General features: G+C 37.8%; 1 protein-coding gene across 4 annotated transcripts in view; it reads right to left on the minus strand.

Moving 5' to 3' along the window:
• LAMA2 (laminin subunit alpha 2) overlaps nucleotides 1–19,020 on the minus strand; it is a 622,674-nt gene that overhangs the window by 182,793 nt on the left and 420,861 nt on the right. For all 4 annotated transcript variants that reach the window (XM_033235504.1, XM_033235503.1, XM_033235507.1 and 1 more), the window contains 2 exons: nucleotides 16,926–17,060; nucleotides 1,735–1,859 (listed from right to left, as the gene is read on the minus strand). In XM_033235504.1, the coding sequence (XP_033091395.1) occupies nucleotides 1,735–1,859; nucleotides 16,926–17,060 (260 nt within the window). The remainder of the gene's footprint in view (nucleotides 1–1,734; nucleotides 1,860–16,925; nucleotides 17,061–19,020) is intronic.

A 19,020-nucleotide genomic window follows, 5' to 3' on the forward strand; every position in this document is an offset into this window, starting at 1 on the left:
ATACTCAAATCTATTATAATAGTTTTCCTAAAATGTGGCTATAATCATATTAACCTTTTTTTCCAAAATAAAAACTTGTAGTGTTTCCTTATTACATAGAAAATTAAATAACTATTTCTTAGACTGGTATTTAGGGTTTTCTACAATATGGACTTTATTCTCCCATTCATTTTCATCTGCGATTATGAAATTGTGTCTGAACTCCATGTTCCAAATTCTGTTACTTATTAGGTTTTGCACATCCCTTGTATTTTCTAAGCATTTGCCCATTTAATTTCCTACTATTCCCACCAGTGAAAATCTTTAAATTAATTATTTAAGATCCATTACATGCTACTATTTCTTTTCATATGTTCTTGAAGCTTCCGGTATTAAGTGTGGTGTTTTGTGCCTTTGAATTCTCTTTATATTTAAGTTGATACCCCTTAACACAGGTTTTACAGTGAGTTCCTCCAAAAAAATGGCATGTTTCTCTTGTATATCTCCTGTAGCTTTTATTATAGTGTAATCACCAGGGAATTATCAATTAGTTATTACATTTTTCTAATCCAAATGGCTTACTTTTTAAAACAATTAAGTACATAGCATTATCTTGTTTAAATCTGGGCATCAAGGAGAAATTAGGGAAATAAAGACAAAAATAATATTATTTTTCATACACCTACTACTTGGTCCCTGGATGAACAATAAGATCATGCATATTATCCTCTTCAATATCCAGCTTACCTAAAAATTTACATTTGACACCCTGTAAAAGGCTTGTGATTCCAGCCAACAAAAAAGAGGAGCTTTCAGAGGAAAAGGAGACGATTTACAGGAAATGTTTTCAGAATGCATACAAAGCCGAAGATGAAGAAGAAAGTGAGTAGGCACAGGTGCAAAGATCACGTTGTCTGAATTGCTCTGTGGCTCTTTAACACTCAAGATAGAGTGTCCAGAATTCTAATTCTGAACAAACTGCCATACATTATTTTCAAAAGCAAATTCTTAGAGTAAAACTGCCCTGCCTTACTGAAGTCTATAAATCACTTAACAGAAAGTGCAGGTAGTCTGGGCAAAAAGGTAAATGAAAACACCTACGGTTTTCATCAATATATAAACCGGTGCAGAATCTTCAGACAGCACTGAAAGAAGATATTCCAGCTTTTGTTTCTTGTTAGGGCTGTGTTTCCATGGTACCAAGCTCAGACCATCTTAAGGAAAAGGAGGTTGTGATTTCGGGAGTTTCCTTTTTTTTTGGAGCATAACAATAAGTCACCTGCTTGAATTGGACAATTTTTCAACTGTTTTCTTGATAATTATTTCCAAATCTTGAATCAAACACATAAAATAAATGGAAACAGCCAAAAAAATTATATAATATGCACCCAAACAATCCTTCATAGCTGATATTATGGGCAGAGGTATAAGTAAACATTAGACAGGTATATTTATGAAACCATGCATATTTGTGTATGTGTATATATATATAATTTGTTTTATAAACATACATTAATATTGGTACTTACATTTTAAGTAATAAGTATTATTTACTTGGGGCAGAGTTTCAAAGGAAAAATGAACCATAGAGTATTATATACTCACTTTTGTCATGTTTTTATATTATTAAAAATATCTCTATCTTAAATTGAGATTTTTGTCTACATGGAAAAAAATAGCCAAATCATAGACAGCCCATGTGCTAGACAGATGGCATTTCTGATTGGGAAATGTGGTTATATTTCTCAATCTTACTTGTTACTGGAAGAAATCAGAGGGCAGGCACATTGCTGACAGTCATTTGGCAATCCCTTGACAATTCCATAGTATCCAAGAGCACATCGTTCACAGAAGTCACCAGCAGTGTGATGTTGACAATTCTGTAAAGGAAAGAAGTTTGTTTATCGTTTAGTGAGAGTTAGGATGTAATTTATCATACAGTCCCTAGCTAAGAATGTGTGTCTATGAACACATATACTTTCTTACACACACACACACACACACACACACACACACTTTTATCACTGACAGAGAACTCAGTCTTTGATATAAATATTTTTAAAGAAGCTCTTTTATTTGAGAAACTAATACCTAGCTATTGTAGCTACACTGACAATAAGAGTTTCTATTCTTTTCGCTGCATCAATCGCTATGTAAATGTTTCTCCTACTCTAAATTGGGGAATAGACTTCAAGAGTCTCTAAAATTTATTATTTCTTCTAGGCATTTATGTTTCTTCATATCCCAGATTTTAGCTCTCTGAGATGTTAGAAAAAGGTGCTACAAATACTGTGGCCTTGGCACATGCCCACTAGTGGGCTTTCTGAAACCACCTCAAAGTGGAAAGCATAGATGTAGGTGGTTCTTCATAAATACAGAGGAGTCAATCTAAAACCAGCAATCTCAGATCAATATCTTCTTTTTTATGCTTGCGTAATAAGAGACATCGGAGTGATATCCTTTAACACCTTTCCACAAGGAAATGAGAATAGCTTCAGAATAGTGTGTAAATAGCTTCAAATTAAAATTTTCATGAAGCAGAATTATATTTAATGCAATAATCAATTATGCAATAAGAACTTAGGAAGAGCTACATGGAATGAACTGAAACAGTCAATGAAAGAACATCCTACCTTCTAGAAATTTATGTAAGCTTTGGGAAAATAATAATTAAAAAAAACCACCTGCCAAAAAATAAACATGGCAGCAAGAATGCAACATTGAATGTTGTTTTGTGGGAATGTGGTCCTTGCATCTGAGAGTTGAGAAAAAGGAAGAAGGGAATTTGGAATTGGATTTTAGCTGGATTTTATAAGACAAGATTTGGACTGGTCAGAATAGTGACTTACATCTTATAAACAATATCGAAAGAAAAGTTGAGAAACAAATAAGTCAGTAACAAACTAGATGGACATGTTAGTGAACTGGCTTCCTGATAATCTCAGCTGGAGCCACAAAGCTGCCTGCAGGCTCTATACTGAACTTGGATGATATCCCATAGACTGGGCTCTGCTTCATTTAATCAATCAAGAAGAATGTATTTATTTTTCTTGAAGAATGTTTCATGTGTCGTCTAATGGCCAGACAATTGTTGGTATGGAATGTGTGGTAATTCACAACAAACAATAGCTGACATCATTTCCACCACAGATATTGCCATGGAATTAATTTTTGCTTAGAACTTCTGCTAACTCTTTCTGAGAGTTTATGCTATTTCTTGCAGTGAAACTATGACATTGCTACAGTGAATTTTAGATCATTTAGTTTTTACATTTTTCGTGTTATATTTGAAAGTATATTGTGACATTTACAGATTTTATAACAATGTGAAATGAATCCGGTTTTTCCAATATGACAAGGTACAAATCTTGTCATTTTTTTTTGTTTGTTTTTCTTTTTTTTTTTTTTTTTTTTGAGGCGGAGTCTCACTCTGTCGCCTGGACTGGAGTGCAGTGGCCGGATCTCAGCTCACTGCAAGCTCCGCCTCCCGGGTTTACGCCATTCTCCTGCCTCAGCCTCCCGAGTAGCTGGGACTACAGGCGCCCGCCACCTCGCCCGGCTAGTTTTTGTATTTTTAGTAGAGACGGGGTTTCACCATGTTAGCCAGGATGGTCTCTATCTCCTGACCTCGTGATCCGCCCGTCTCGGCCTCCCAAAGTGCTGGGATTACAGGCTTGAGCCACCGCGCCCGGCCTTGTTTGTTTTTCTTTTGAGACAGAGCTCTGTCGCCCAGGCTGGAGTCCAATGGCATGATCTTGGCTCACTGCAACCTCTGCCTCCTGAGTAAAGGGATTCTCCTGCCTCACTCTCCCGAGTAGCTGGGACTACAGGCACATGCCACCATGCCCGGCTAATTTTTGTATTTTTAGTAGGGATGGGGTTTCACCATGTTGGCCAGGCTGTTCTCGAACTCCTGACCTCAGGTGAACCACTCGTCTCAGCCTCACAAAGTGCCTGGCAAATCTCAAATCCTCTACTTCTTTTTTTTTTTTTTTTTGTTTTTTGTTTTTGTTTTTGTTTTTGTTTTTTGTTTTGAGACGGAGTCTCGCTCTGTCGCCCAGGCTGGAGTGCAGTGGCCGGATCTCAGCTCACTGCAAGCTCCGCTCCCGGGTTTACGCCATTCTCTCGCCTCAGCCTCCCGAGTAGCTGGGACTACAGGCGCCCGCCACCTCGCCCGGCTAGTTTTTTGTAGTTTTTAGTAGAGACGGGGTTTCACTGTGTTAGCCAGGATGGTCTCGATCTCCTGACCTCGTGATCCGCCCGTCTCGGCCTCCCAAAGTGCTGGGATTACAGGCTTGAGCCATCAAATCCTCTACTTCTATACCTCACCCTCAGTCAACGATGGCCCCCTATTTTAAGAGATAAGAAAGTTCTAATTTCAAGTGTCATTGCAGAAAAGTGTTTAGTAGAGCAAAATGATTTGTCATATTTTGCCATTGATTTAAGTGCCACAATCCTCTTTTATTCAACCATCCAAAGGAACCACCATTGTTTAGCAATAAAAGAGCCATTCTGTATTTAACAGTAGCATTATGAGAGATAATGTCTCCAAGATAAAATAATTATCTATTATCTATTATAATAATCCAATCTAATTTGGATGCTCCCTTGGTTTCCTGGCAAACAATTCAGTGTCTTGCCACATTATTTTCCATCCGTTTGACATTTGTTTCCGTCCTTTGTCTGAAGCTACTCCACTCCTAAATTGGTTTCCTTGCCTCCTCCTCCCCATTTTCTCCAGCATCTTCATTCCCTCCTTTGCAGGCTCATTCCCATTAATATTTGAAATTGGTCAAGCCTTTCCTGTCTAAAAAAAAAAAAAAAATCTGTGAGGTCTCAAATTGCTCAACAATGTCTATCCTATTTTTGATAAGCTTTTAAAAAGACATTGTTTACATTTCTGGTCTCTACTTCTTCATCTCCCATTCACCCTTTAAACAGGCTTCTAGTTTCACCATTAAACATAATACCAGGATGACCCGTAAGATCTTTGTTGCTAAAGCAAAACTTAGAATCATCAGGCCTCATGATATGTACATTTTCTGTAGCCACTGATATTTCTGGATACTCTTTCTTTGAAATTTTCTCTTTCCATGGTTTCTTTTTCTTTTTCTTTTCTTTTTTTTTGAGACAGAGTCTCGCTCTGTTGCCAGGCTACAGCGCAGTGGCATGATCTTGGCTCATTGCAACCTCTGCCTCCCGGGTTCAAGCGATTCTCCTGCCTCAGCCTCCCAAGTAGCTGGGATTACAGGTGTGCATCACCATGCCCAGCTAATTTTTGAATTTTTAGTAAAGATGGGGTTTCACCATGTTGGCCAGGATCATCTCAATCTCTTGACCTCGTGATCCACCCCCCTCGGCCTCCCAAAATGTTGGGATTACAGGCGTGAGCCATGGCGCCCAGCCCCCATGGTTTCTTTAAGAATAAGCCAGTTGATGTTTCTCCCACTTCTATGGCTACTCTAATTGTCTTTTATGGACTCTTCCTTCCCTTTCTGTTTAATATAATTGATGCCCTTAATTCTAACTTTGATCCTCATCTCTTTTTTCTCCTCCATATTTACCTTGGTGATTTCATCCATTACTATGACTTCAGTTAACGGTGTGCCCAAAACTCTGTATTTTATGTATTCAGCCTGGATATCTCTGGTGGGTTCCAGACTTCCACTTCTAATTGCTTCTTGAGTAAATATTGTATAACACAGAAGTGCCTTAAATTTGAAATGACCACAATTAAGTTCATCTCTTGCTAAACCTGCGAATACTCCTGTATTTCTCATTTCATCTGAGGTCACTGTCATCCACTCAATTGCCAAGGTCGGCAACCTAGAGGCCTCTCTTATCTGAAGAATCCATCAGATCATCAGTTCCACGAGTCTATTACTCTCTGTTTCTTGACTTTCTTGTTGCTACTATTTTCATCTGGCCACTGTCATATTTTACTTGGATTATTGGAATAGCCTCTTAGCTAAAGATCCTGTCTCCATATTTTCTTATCTGGTGATTTCTCCACACTGCAATCAGAGTGATCATCCTATGAACATATCAGACCATGCCCTTCTCTTGCTTGAAAGGCTACACTAGTTCCCAAATGCAGTCAGGATGAATAACGGGTCATTAGCATGGCAAGGAAGAGCTTCATTATCTGCCGCCCCAGCCCCCTATGCCTTCACCACCACAGCGCTTACCCCTCTATATGTAGCTGTAACCATGGCTTTCTTTGCATATAACGCCATAGCCACATGGGGCCATCTGAAATTCTCAAATTATGCGGATACTCTTTATCACTGCTGGGACTTTTCATTTGCAAATCCTTAGCTCTAGAGTGCATATTGGGCTAGCATCTATTCATTTCAGCTCTCATTTTAAATGTCAGTTTCTCTGAGAAACATTCCCTGATGCCCTAAAACTGGCTTAAATGCTCCTTTTAGTGCATCAAACATGGGGGGCATTTGATGACTATTTTTGAATGGCTGAATGAATGAATGCATGTTTCAGGAAGTATAGATGAAACTGGTCAGGTTTTTTCAGATGAAAAAGCCCAAATTTCAAGTGTCATTGCAGAAAAGTGGTTAGCAGAGCAAAATGATTTGTCATATTTTGCCACTGATTTAAGTGCCATAATCCTCTTTTACTCAACCATCCAAAGGAACCACCAGTTTTTAGCAATAAAAGAGCCATTCTGTATTTAACGTAGCATTATGAGAGATAATGGCTCCAAGATAAAATAATTATCTATGAATTCTAACTTCAAGTCATTCAGCAAGGGGTCATGCTGACGAATAAGTGTTAACTGGGGAGTGTTTTAAGAACATATTTTATAGTTATAGAGATGAATGTGCCAAAAATACATAGGACCTCCAACAATAATTTTCAGCATTTTACTTTTGCAGTAAAATAATTGCATAATGAATTATTTTATGTAACCTAAATATAACATTAGTAACTCAATTAAAATCCTTAAAGCCAATAATCATTACTAAAAAGACAGAGATTCAAAAATATGATTTTGTTTCTCTTATACCTGTAAGTCTACATAATTTCTTCAACAGAGAAAGCAAATATTGTAATCTTCTCTGGACAATCTTGTCAATCTTTCGCAGGGTTGCTGACATACTAAACTTGGTTAATTGAATCAAATGTCCTGGTTAGGTCCACAAACACACAACACATAAATCACGAGCCTCTTTTTGAAACTTTTTTGACATACACTTTTCATGTGACTTTCCTGTCTGCTTTGAAATAGTGTACATAATATTTTTTCTTATATAAAAATAAGTCTTTAGGGAAAATTTCTATATTTTGGATGCCTAATGAGAAGCTTAATTATATTCTCAAGAGTGGTATGTGCTAGTATCTCTTCAATAATACATTAGAATATATTAGATTTGTTAAGTTTTTTTTGCACACTGGAAAACTGTTGGTATATATTCCTTCTACAAAATCAAATGAATATAACATTAATGTTATAGTATCTCGGGCCTAAGGTGAGAAATTACTTAACCTAACCTTCTTGCCATACAGGAGTGCCTTCTATACTTTCCTTGAGATATCATTAAATGCATGAATTCTTATAAGACAGCTTTTTTTTCATCTCGCATAACCTGTGAAGTTTTTCCTTACAGTGAATAAAAATTTCTTACATTCTAATTTTCAGTGATCCAAGTCCTGCCTTCTGAAGTGATGAAAATTAAGTCTAATTCCCTTTTCCTAGGGAAGGTCCTCAAATATCTAAGAATATTATTACCTCCTAAATCTTTGTTTCAAGCTAAACATTTAGCAATCTTACTCAGGGTTTCCTTCAAATATAAGACTCCAGCTGTGATTTGCAAATATATTAAATGTACTTCCTCCCTTGATTTGGATCTTATACAAGTAGCAATGCCCTGTGTTGGCTCCTAGTGAATCTGCAATCAAGTAAGGACTCTTACTTCATGTGAATTGCTAATACGTGTCATTTCCTCTGTTCTTTTCCCTAAACTAGAAAATAAGCTCTAGAGGGCGAGACTCATGCAGTCTTCATATTCCTAGTACCTACCACAGGCCATAGACCTGTATATTGGAAACATAATTAACAGATGCCACAGGAATGAACAAACAAGTGAGCTTAACCTGAGTTCAAATCTTTTCTATTAATCTCATCTTGTTAATTGTAATTCATAGTTTCATCTGTCAGGATCTTTTCCCACCATCCGACACATTAGATAATCCTTTCAGCTTTATGTTATCTGAATATTTGAAGGATCTCATCCAAAGCATTTACAGATATTTTGAACAAAACAAGGTCAAATACAAAGCTTATGCCTCATCATTGGAGAGATCACTAGAGCGTACTCTGGGTCACACATTTTTAGCAACGTATATGCCCATCAACCTATCAGCTGGCCAACATCTGGCTCATATTTTCAATCTTGTGTGCAAGGATACTATGAAATAGCTCATCAAACGCCTATTTAAACAAAACCAGCGTTTGAATCATGGATAAGACCTCTTCTGCTTTATAACGTAAGCAAGTTATTTAATTTCTCCAGCATTAGTTCATCAACTGTAAAAGAAGAAATAATCTTGTCTATCTCACAAGTTTATTGTAACAATAAATGAGAAAATCTCTGTACAGTGACCTGTTTTGGTCCCGGTACATACACAGTTTTGGACACATAATAGCGGTTATTATTTTTGCTGAATTTGAGATATGATGTATCACATTGTCTGATAAACTTGATATTTTACTGGGATTTAGAAAACTAGATTTTCAGATATTATATATACAGTAAACCTAGCACTTAGTTTCATATGTGTTATTTTGAGTGAACCTATTCTTTTTTTCAATTTTTAATTTTTTGTAGACACGGGGCCTGTGTTGACCATGCTGGTCTCGAACTCCTGGATCCTCTTCTCTTGGCCTCCAAAAGTGCTGGGATTACAGGCATGAGCCACTGCCCCCAACCAAGTGAACCTATTCTGATTCCTAATGAGCACTGTTTATTTTTTCCACAGTTGACAGATATTTGTTAAGTTAGCAATACTTAAATTTCATTGGAGATCACAATCAATCTGTTTCCTACATTTTATTTTCCTTTATAAAACCTGGAAAGACGTTTTATTGCTTACTATCCTGTGACATATTTTATGTTCTCACAATTTGTCAAGTGTTTTCCATACATGACCCCTAGTCACTTTTGCAGATTCTGTCACGACTCTTTTTTTTTTTTTTTGAGGCGGAGTCTCGCTCTGTCGCCCGGACTGGAGTGCAGTGGCCAGATCTCAGCTCACTGCAAGCTCCGCCTCCTGGGTTTCCGCCATTCTCCTGCCTCAGCCTCCCAAGTAGCTGGGACTACAGGCGCCCGCCACCTCGCCCGGCTAGTTTTTGTATTTTTAGTAGAGACGGGGTTTCACCGTATTAGCCAGGATGGTCTCGATCTCCTGACCTCGTGATCCGCCCGTCTCGGCCTCCCAAAGTGCTGGGATTACAGGCTTGAGCCACCGCGCCCGGCCACGACTCTTAAGATATAATTCACTTGAACTTTCAAAATCAAACTCATTTAATCAGCAGAGTGTGTTTGCACTCTCTCCCCATCTGGAGAAAGCAGTTTGTGGTGGATTTGAAACCTGCTTCTAATACTTTTTGGTCAAGACTTTATAGGTTGCTTACATTTTCTTAGCATTAATTTTCAGAACTTAGTATAAGGCTAACAATCTCTATTTTGGCAAGGTTGTTAGGTAGATTAAATAAGGTTTACAAAACAAAAAATTAGTGAATTCTAGTTACAAATCTGTCTGTTTACTGAAGATAGTGTTAATTGATTAAATGTTTCAGGCAACAGCAACAATCAGTTATAGAGATTTATTTTATTATTTTTTTAAAATAAGAATTGTGATAGAGTGAAAATAATATTTCCACAAATTATTTATCTTTAAAAAGTTGTTTGAGCTAGCTAAGGCTTCAATATTCCCATGAGAAAAAAAAAATAGGAGAAATAATTCTGACTACAGGGTGTAGCAATGATTAAATGAAAATATCTTCCTTCTGTCTCTCTCTCTCTTTCTACTTACCCATGTGTGTGTACTAGTTACTGTTAGTTCACTTATCTCCCTCTCTTCCCTTGGATTCAGTATCACATAGGTTTTATTCTTCAAAAATTTTTTTTTCTTAAGGAGCAATAGTCACTGAGCTATTCATAACATGCCTATGTATAAGATTTATTAATGCCTAGGATGAAGCAACAATTATCTTGCAAGTATCATTAGGTATGATGAAGAGCATAGTTACAAAGTGATCTCGGTTTCTTTGAAATATTTAGTCTATAAAGCTTTCTATGGTTTTCTTTCCTATGCACTTTATATTTTCAGGGTAAGGTGTGAAGAAAAAGAAAAACAAGATAAGTGAGTGCCCATCTCCAAATATCATCATGTTGGAGGTTAAGGCTTGCTATGGCCTGAATAATTGTGTTCTCCAAAAATTCGTATGTTGAAATCCTGTCTCCCAACGTGATAGCAACAGGAGAAGGGGCCTTTGGGAGGTGATTACATCATGAGGCTGGAGCCTTATGCGTGGGATTAGGGCCTTTACAAAAGAGACCCCAGAGAGCTATCCAGTGCCTTCCAACATGTGAAGACAAAGAAAGAAGGGGTCATCTATGATAAGGAAATAAACCTTCCCCAGACACTGACTTTGCTGGAGACTTGATCTTGGACTTCCCAGGCTTCAGAACTGTGGGAAATAAGTTTCCGTTATTTATAAGCTACCCAGTTTATGATATTTTGTTATGGCATCCTAAATGGACTAAGACAGTAAGAAAATCTAACATAGCGCTAGACATAAATTTTTTTACATTTTTTGATCAATTATCCACTGATTGGTTCTTCAGCTATAAATGGTAGATAACATGTATGGTAATGATCATCTTTATGATCATCATTATCATAATTGCTTTTATGAAGCATACCATACACTAAGTAATGTTCTAAGCCTTTTATTGAGTATTTCATCAAATCCTTACAAAAACTCTGTGAGTAGGCACTATTATTATTTTCATTATATAAATGAAGAAACTAAGACCTCGTTAAAGTTAAATAAATTGAGTAGGCTCACACTGCTCAAGTAAGTAAGGGGTGAAGCCAGGATTTGAATCAAGGCACTTTGACTGCAGAGTTCATGCTTGCCACTATACCAAAGTGGAAGGCATTGCACTATATAATGGATATGATATGAAACTGAGATCCATATTACACATAAAAGAGAAATCAGTATGCTTCGGTTTCCTCAGTTACAATGTGGGAGTAATAACAGCTATTTCTTATTTGCCTCATGAGGCCATTTCAAAGATGAACAGAGTTGCCTAAATTCAAAAGTTGTGAGTTCCATGAAAGAAAATATAAAAATTCAGAGCATAACAGTTTATACCAGCTGTGCTTGTTTAATGGAAGTATTTATTTTTTTACTTCATCTAGGGATTACTCAGAAAATAGACATGCTTTTAGAATTCTTAGGGAACAAAAGTAGTCATAATAGTCAATTGGTCAAAAGAGGACAGTATAAAGATGATAATTTTAATCCTAATAAAAATCAAATTAAACTGCATTCTTTATAAATGCTTCTAAATTAATCATATAAAGCAAACATAACTGTGTTAAAAATGCCAGTGAAGATTGTATAACAAAAATGCATTTAATTCTTGCTTAAGAATGTGTATAGATTAACTGCCCCCCAAATTACCTATTGAATTTTTCAGGCAAGCAGATGATGAAAAATAGTATACTAAAGCAAGATAGTAATTATTTCTGGAATTCATGGATGGCTAATATTAGTTATTTATTTTGTCAATAATATCATTTATGGTTCTGTTTAAGGTGGATCACCTCTTAAATGCATCTGCATTCCTACCCCACTCTCCATAATTAAGCATATGACTAATTTAAATATCTTATTCTGATTGAAATAGGATATATTTAATAAGCTAGGAATAGAAATAAGTTTTCTTAACATGACAATAAATGTTTTTCTTATACTAAATATCAGCATATACTTAATGGTGAAAGTCTTAAGGCAATCATATTAAAATCAAGAATAAAATAGAAAGCTGATTATTTTGGGAGACAATTAAAAAACATGAAATTATTATTATAACAGATATAGCTTTTGACAAGTAAAAAGACAATTATAATATTTGCAAATAATAGTATTATAGGCCAGGTGTGGTGGTTCACACCTGTAATCCAAGAACTTTGGGAGGCTGAGGCAGGCAGACCACTTGAGGTCAGGAGTTCGAGATCAGCATGGCTAAAATGGTGAAAACTCATCTCTACTAAAACGTAAAAATTAGCCAGTTGTGGTGGCAGGTGCCTGTAATCTCAGCTACTCAGGAGGCTGAGGCAGGAGAATCGCTTGAACCTGGGAGGTGGAGGTTGCAGTGAGGCATGATATCAGCACTGCACTCTAGCCTGGGTGACAGAGCAAGACTCCCTCTCAAAAAAAAAAAAAAAAAAAAAAGGATTGTAAACACAACAATAACTGAATCCATTGATAAACCTCTAGAACTAAAACAAAAGTTACTGAATATCAAATACATGTAAAAACACCTATTCTAATAGTTAAGGTTTACCAGTAATGACCAGTTAGTACATTTACTATGTTGAAACAAAATAGGTAATGTTTACCGTTAAAATGAAAATGTAAGATACATAGAAAGAATTTTAATATGAGACATGTGTGCTCGATATAGACAACTTTAAAACAGTTTACTGTAAGACATAAAATGTGTGAATAGAGAAGAGTGACTAGTGTAAATATAGCAATTCTTTACAAATAGGCTAATTTAATTCCAATCAAAATTCCAGTAACATGTTTGGGTAAGAGATTGAAATAGTGCATAAAAATGTCAGCTGGAAGAATATGTAAGAGCATCTAGTTAATTAGAAGAGAAGAGAAATAGAAGACCTTGCTTTACCAAATAATGTTAACTTAACATAAAATGAAGGTAAGCAGAACATTGTAGTAAGAACTAAAAGGTAAGTAAAACAAAATGGATTATCTGAAACATCTTAATATCAACAAAATAAATTTGTGCATGTTCGGATACAACAATGTATCAAGGGGAAAAGGAAATATTAATCAGTAAATGTTTCTTTACAGTGGTAATACATATCTGCAGAAAAATTGCCTCCTCACACCATAGTAGTGATTGGATCTAAAATTAAATCATAAACTTAATAGTAAGTACTGTGGGATGTCACTATCAAAATATCTCAACATAGAAAGCCACGTGCCTGGGTAAGATCAACATCTGAATGAATGTAGCTAGAGAAACAAATTGCTCCAAGGATTGAGTCCCAGCAATACCACTACGCGGATTTCAGAGTAATGAAGAAAACTGAGAAGGAGCAGTGTTTGAATTTGAACATCTCCAGAATACCATGGCCTGGGAAGCAAATTGAGCAAAGGGTTTCAAGAAGAATGGGGTGATTCACAGTGGCAAACATGGCTGTTAGATCTAGTAAGGTGAACACTGGTGGCTGTACATTAGCCATTTGTTCCAATACAGAAGAGCAGGTGATAGCCTGTTTTTAGTAATTCAAAGGAGAATAGATGAAGAGAAATTATAGACAGGAGATAGACAGCTCTCCATTGTATGGAAGGAGAAGAATGAAGTGGTTACTTAGAAGGGAAATGAGTCAGGAGAGTGTTTTTGCTTTTAAGGTGGAAAAAAAAAAGTGACAAGATAAGAAGGAGGAGAGATTAGCTAGAGTGATGTTGTCAAGCGGGAGAGGGGTAGAATTGAGAACATATGGGGAATATGTGATCTTTTCTGGAAACAAGAATAGTTCATCCACAGTAATAGAAAAGAGTCATAATAATTGGGCACACATGCAGAAAAATGGGTGCATGCAGTAGTGGGAGCTTGTTACCTCTCTTCTGATAGCTTCTAAATTCTCAATGCAGTAAGAGGCAACACCATCAACTGAGGGTAAGGATTGGAGGGGGTGAGAGGAGAGGTTTAGGCTTGAGGATGGAGGGGAAGGTATTAAATAATCAACTAGGAATGTAGAAAAGAAAAAGGATGAGAGAAAAGTAGCATGATTGCAGAGCAGCACAAAGGGTCCATTTGAAGAGAGTGATCATGAATTTAAGGTGAGATTAGATGGCACAATTGTCTTTTTCTACAGCTACGTTTAGTTTAGGAGGTGCAGGTGGCCGGGCGTGATGGCTTACGCTTGTAATCCCAGCACTTTGGGAGGCCAAAGCAGATGGATCACGGATCATGAGGTCAGGAAATCGAGACCATCCTGGCTAACATGGTGAAACCCCGTCTCTACTTAAAACACAAAAAAAGTAGCCAGGCATGGTGGCGGGTGCCTCTAGTCCCAGCTACTCGGGAGACTGAGGCAGGAGAATGGCTTGAACCCGGGAGGCAGAGCTTGCAGTGAGCTGAGATCGCACCACTGCACTCTAGCCTGGGCAACTGAGCAAGATTCCGTCTCAAAAAAAAAAAAAAAGAAAGAAAGAAAAAAGAAAAGAAAAAGAAGGTGCAGGTATGGAGGAGATAGTAGGACTCTCACAGTGTTGGAGTTCACTTGAGTGAAAAATAAGTAAAGGAGTAGCCAGGGAAATGAGCATTGCAAAGCAGTAATGCCAACGAAGAATCATGACTATTAAGCTGGTTACTACAGGGGAAGCATGAGATAAGGAACAAGAAAAAAGTGTGTGCGTCAATTGTGAGGTTACACACATTGAAGCTGAAGTATTTAGAAGTGAACTAGAGAGAAACGACGCAGTGATTAAAAAAAAAAAAAAAAGGACGCTTCAAATGGAGACCAGAGAGGTACAAGAAACTGAAAGTTAAGAGTATGGAAGAGTTAAGATCATGGACATTAAAATCACTAAGAATGATGACAGGAGTAGTGCTAGGGAAAACGACAATTAGACAGGAAAAATCAGTAAGGAAGGACATGGGGTATTTAAAGGTTAGTCGGTTACTTCGACAAGCAGATGGAGAGGGGCGCACGTAGAGGGAAGCATGAGAGTCAAAGCTGGGTGCTGTAGAGCAGCGTCTCCAATGTTTTTGGCACCACGGACTGGTTTCGTGGAAGGCAATTTTTCCATGGACTAGGATTGGAGGATGGTTTTGTGATGATGCAAGCACATTACATTTACTGTGCACTTTATTTCTATTATTATTACATTGTAATATATAATGAAATAATTATACGACTCACTATAACATAGAATCAGTGGGAGCCCTAAGCTTGTTTTCCTGCAACTAGACAGTTCCATCTTGGGGTGATGGGAGACAGTGACAGATCGTCGATCATCAGGCATTAGTTTCTCGGAAGGAGCGCACAACCTAGATCCCTCGCAGGCGCAGTTCACAATAGGGTGTGTGCTCCTATTGAGAATCTAATGCTGTCTCTGATCTGACAGGAGGTGGAACTCAGGCAGTACAGTAATGGCAGGAATGAGGAGCAGCTGTAAATGCTAACGAAGCTTGTTCCTTTGTCTGCTGCTTGCCTCCTGCTGTGTAGTCTGGTTTCTAAAAGGCCACTGACCAATATTTGTCTGTGGCCCAGGGGTTGTGGACCCTGATATAGAGGAGGATGGATAATATGAAACTGGCAGCGAGGAGCAGGGGAACCTGCCCCACTTTCAGACTCAGGGGCATGAAGAGAGCGAAAGAAAGTGATGGCTACTGCAGCTGGGCGTGGTGGTCATGCCTGTAATCCCAGCACTTTGGGAGGCCAAGGTGGATGGATTACCTGAGGTTAGGAGTTCAAGACCAGCCTAGACAATATGGTGAAACCCCGTCTCTACTAAAAATACAAAAAATTAGCCAGGTATGGTGGTGTGAGCCGGTAATCCCAGCTACTCAGGAGGCTGAGGCATGAGAATCACTTGAACCCAGGAGGCGGAGGTTGCAGTGAGCCAAGATCACCACTGCCCTCCAGCCTGGGCGACAGAGCGAGTCAGCGTCTCCGGGAAAAAAAAAAAAAAAAAAAAGGTGATGGCTACTCCTTAAGAGGGCTGCCAGGGCAGCAGCATGCAAAGTGAGAGCTGGGTTTCAGTCAGCATGGTGGAGAGAACATTGAGGAAAGAGGAGGATTCTGCAGGGGATTTTGCCTATTTTGACCATTAGTGCCACAAAGCTCAGTAGAATGGTTTCAGAAGATGAGCAGAGGTGGGAGATGAGCTTAACAAAGATGAGCTGTGGGCAGATTACAGTTTGGAGGACAAGTGGTGACAGGGGCAACCTGAATTTCTTACAGTGGCTACAATAAAAAGGGTGGAACACATGATTGTTCTGATTGTTCTAATGTAGATGGTAGTGGTAGAGAGTGCAGGGTGCTAGCAGAAACATAAAAAAAATAAGAGCGACCTTAATTATAAGGGAAATGGGTAAATTATGGGACATCCAAACAAAGATTGTAAAGATTTTAAATAATATCTAACAACATAATACAACCTCATGATAGGTAAAAATTTAAGGGACAAGACATAAAACTGCATCAATGGTGTTATATAAATCTTATTCACAAACACATGTAAAAATTGGTGGGAAATACTTAAAATATTAAAATTTTATCTTATGTTGCATTTGGGCTGAATTTTTTCTTCTTAATTCTTTTCTGTAATTTCCAAATTTTATATAAAGTTTATCTATAAGAAAATAATCAGAAAAAAAGGCACATGTAATTTTTAAATAGGTATGTCTTCTGGTGCCCTTCTAAGATGCTGCTAAAATTCTATTTTTTGACACGCACAGTGGTTCTCCCAGTTATTTTTTCCTTACTTTTTAAAATGTAGAATCTGTGAATATCTTTTTCCCCTGCATATTTTGTTTCACACACACGGTTGTGTTCCCTTGCAATTTAGCCGGCCTCTGAGTGCAGATGCTGGGCATGTGTAAAGAGAAATGAGCACATGGACCTTGTTCAAGAAAGGCTCAGAGGACTACCTGGCATATCGATGTTTCAGGGTCACACAGGCTGCTGTGTCCATTACACTGACATGGAACACAGGTGCCCAAGGTTGGTCCAGGGGTGCGGCCACCTGGTTGAGAACGCAGTCGATAAAATCCTGGCAAGCATGCCTGAAAGAAAAGGAAGCCAATTAGGACAGCCAAGTTAGAAATCTTGCATTAGCAACACTTGAGCTCTTCAGTGGCTGCAAAGACAGACTGGCCTTCCCCTACCTGCGGCAGGGGCAACATCACTTACAAACTCAAGTGCTAATTTTGATACCTAATGTGTATTTCTTCCTGGTCTCCAAGGTGTTCAGGCGGCATCCATGTGTAATCAGACTTTAACCAAGGAAAGCTTTTATTTGTAGATACAACTCAGCCTGAAAGAGCTCCAAAGAGTCTTTTTCTTGCAAAAGAGGTTTGTTTTTAAATAACATTGTCATATGCAATAAAGACAATTCCGATGTCTTTAACACCTAAAATATGCTTTTACTGTGCTTGATGGATAACTAGTAAATGTCCAATGAAACACAGCAAAAAATGAAATAAAAAGTGTTATGGATGCATTATTTATACTGATATAATTTAAAGACTATAAAAGTAAGAAATCCAAAATAATAAAAGCTCTGCATATCTTGGGACTATTAGACCACCAATAAAATTTATCTTTCCCTGATATAATTTTTTTCATCTTGCAATAAAAATCTGAAAGCAAACAGAAAACTTCTAGTGAAGCTGATATATGCAAAATCAAGACTTCCATATTCATTTGGGTTTATTATGAAAATGTATCAACAAACATCTTTGGCTTTCTGGAAGGCAGTCCACAGCTCTGGAATGAGGATGAGAACTGTCTTGTGTTTCAGGCTCAGCCCTCTCCTCACGCATAGCTGCAGACATTGCTTGATTTATGAATAAAAGGTGGAAGTCAGTTTTTCAAATTCCATGGAGAATTACAAGGGGACTATTTTACCACCTTGGTTAAGTAGGATTTTTTTTTTCACTTAAAAATCTTATGCCCATTGATGAAAGAAGAGTGATTGCTGACTAAGCTAGAAAAAATATCAGACTAAGAATTTTCTAATGCCTCCACATCCCTTTAGTTCTGGCCTAGACAGTCCAGAGACAAATATACAAACAGGCTCCTGATAAAAAGATCTAGTTTAATAGCCAGCACCCTTCTTGTTTATTTAGATTTGGATAATGCAAAAGTACCTCAATTAAGCACTTAATCAAGAGACTCTGCTTTTATCACATCCTAAAAGAAATTCTAATGAGATTTAATAATGTCCCAACTTTGAGCAAGCTGGCAGACAAAACTGAGAATAGTATTCAAGATATTTTGAGTCTTATTTTTCTTACGGTGGACATAATCATATAATTTAACAAAGTTTGTACATATTATTTAAAAAGCAAGGTTCATTTTTGCCATTATTATTGAATAAGTACTGGAAATGATGGTTGAGGAATTAACTTAAGCATAACTGAAGAAATAAACCAAGATCCATTTAAAAGTGGTTCATAGTGGCCAGGCGTGGTGGCTCACGCCTAAAATTCCAGCACTTTGGGAGGCCGAGGCAGGCAGATCACAAGGTCAGGAGATCGAGACCATCCTGACACGGTGAACCCCCGTCTCTACTAAAAATACAAAAAATTAGCTGGGCATGGTGGCGGGGGCCTGTAGTTCCAGTTACTCCTTAAGTTGAGGCAGGAGAATGGTGTGAACCCAGGAGGCAGAGCTGGCAGTGAGCCAAGATCGCGACACTGCACTCTAGCCTGGGCGACAGAGAGAGACTCCATCTCAAAGAAAAAAAAAAAAAGTGGCTCATAGTGTGGCTTATTCCAATTCTTTAAGAAGCTGATCACTGAAGAGAATTGGATTTTCTGTGCATGGATTTCATCCTTGAATATATATATATACATATATATTCATGATGGCTCACGCCTGTAATCCCGGCATTTTGGGAGGCTGAGGTGGGTGGATCATTTGATGTCAGGAGTTCCAGACCAGCCTGGTCAACATGGTGAAACCATGTCTTGACTAAAAATACAAAAATTAGCCAGGCATGGTGATGCATGTCTGTAGTCC

The sequence above is a fragment of the Trachypithecus francoisi genome, unplaced genomic scaffold (assembly GCF_009764315.1).
Source record: "Trachypithecus francoisi isolate TF-2019V2 unplaced genomic scaffold, Tfra_2.0 Lachesis_group15, whole genome shotgun sequence".
NCBI classification, from domain to species: Eukaryota; Metazoa; Chordata; class Mammalia; order Primates; family Cercopithecidae; genus Trachypithecus; species Trachypithecus francoisi.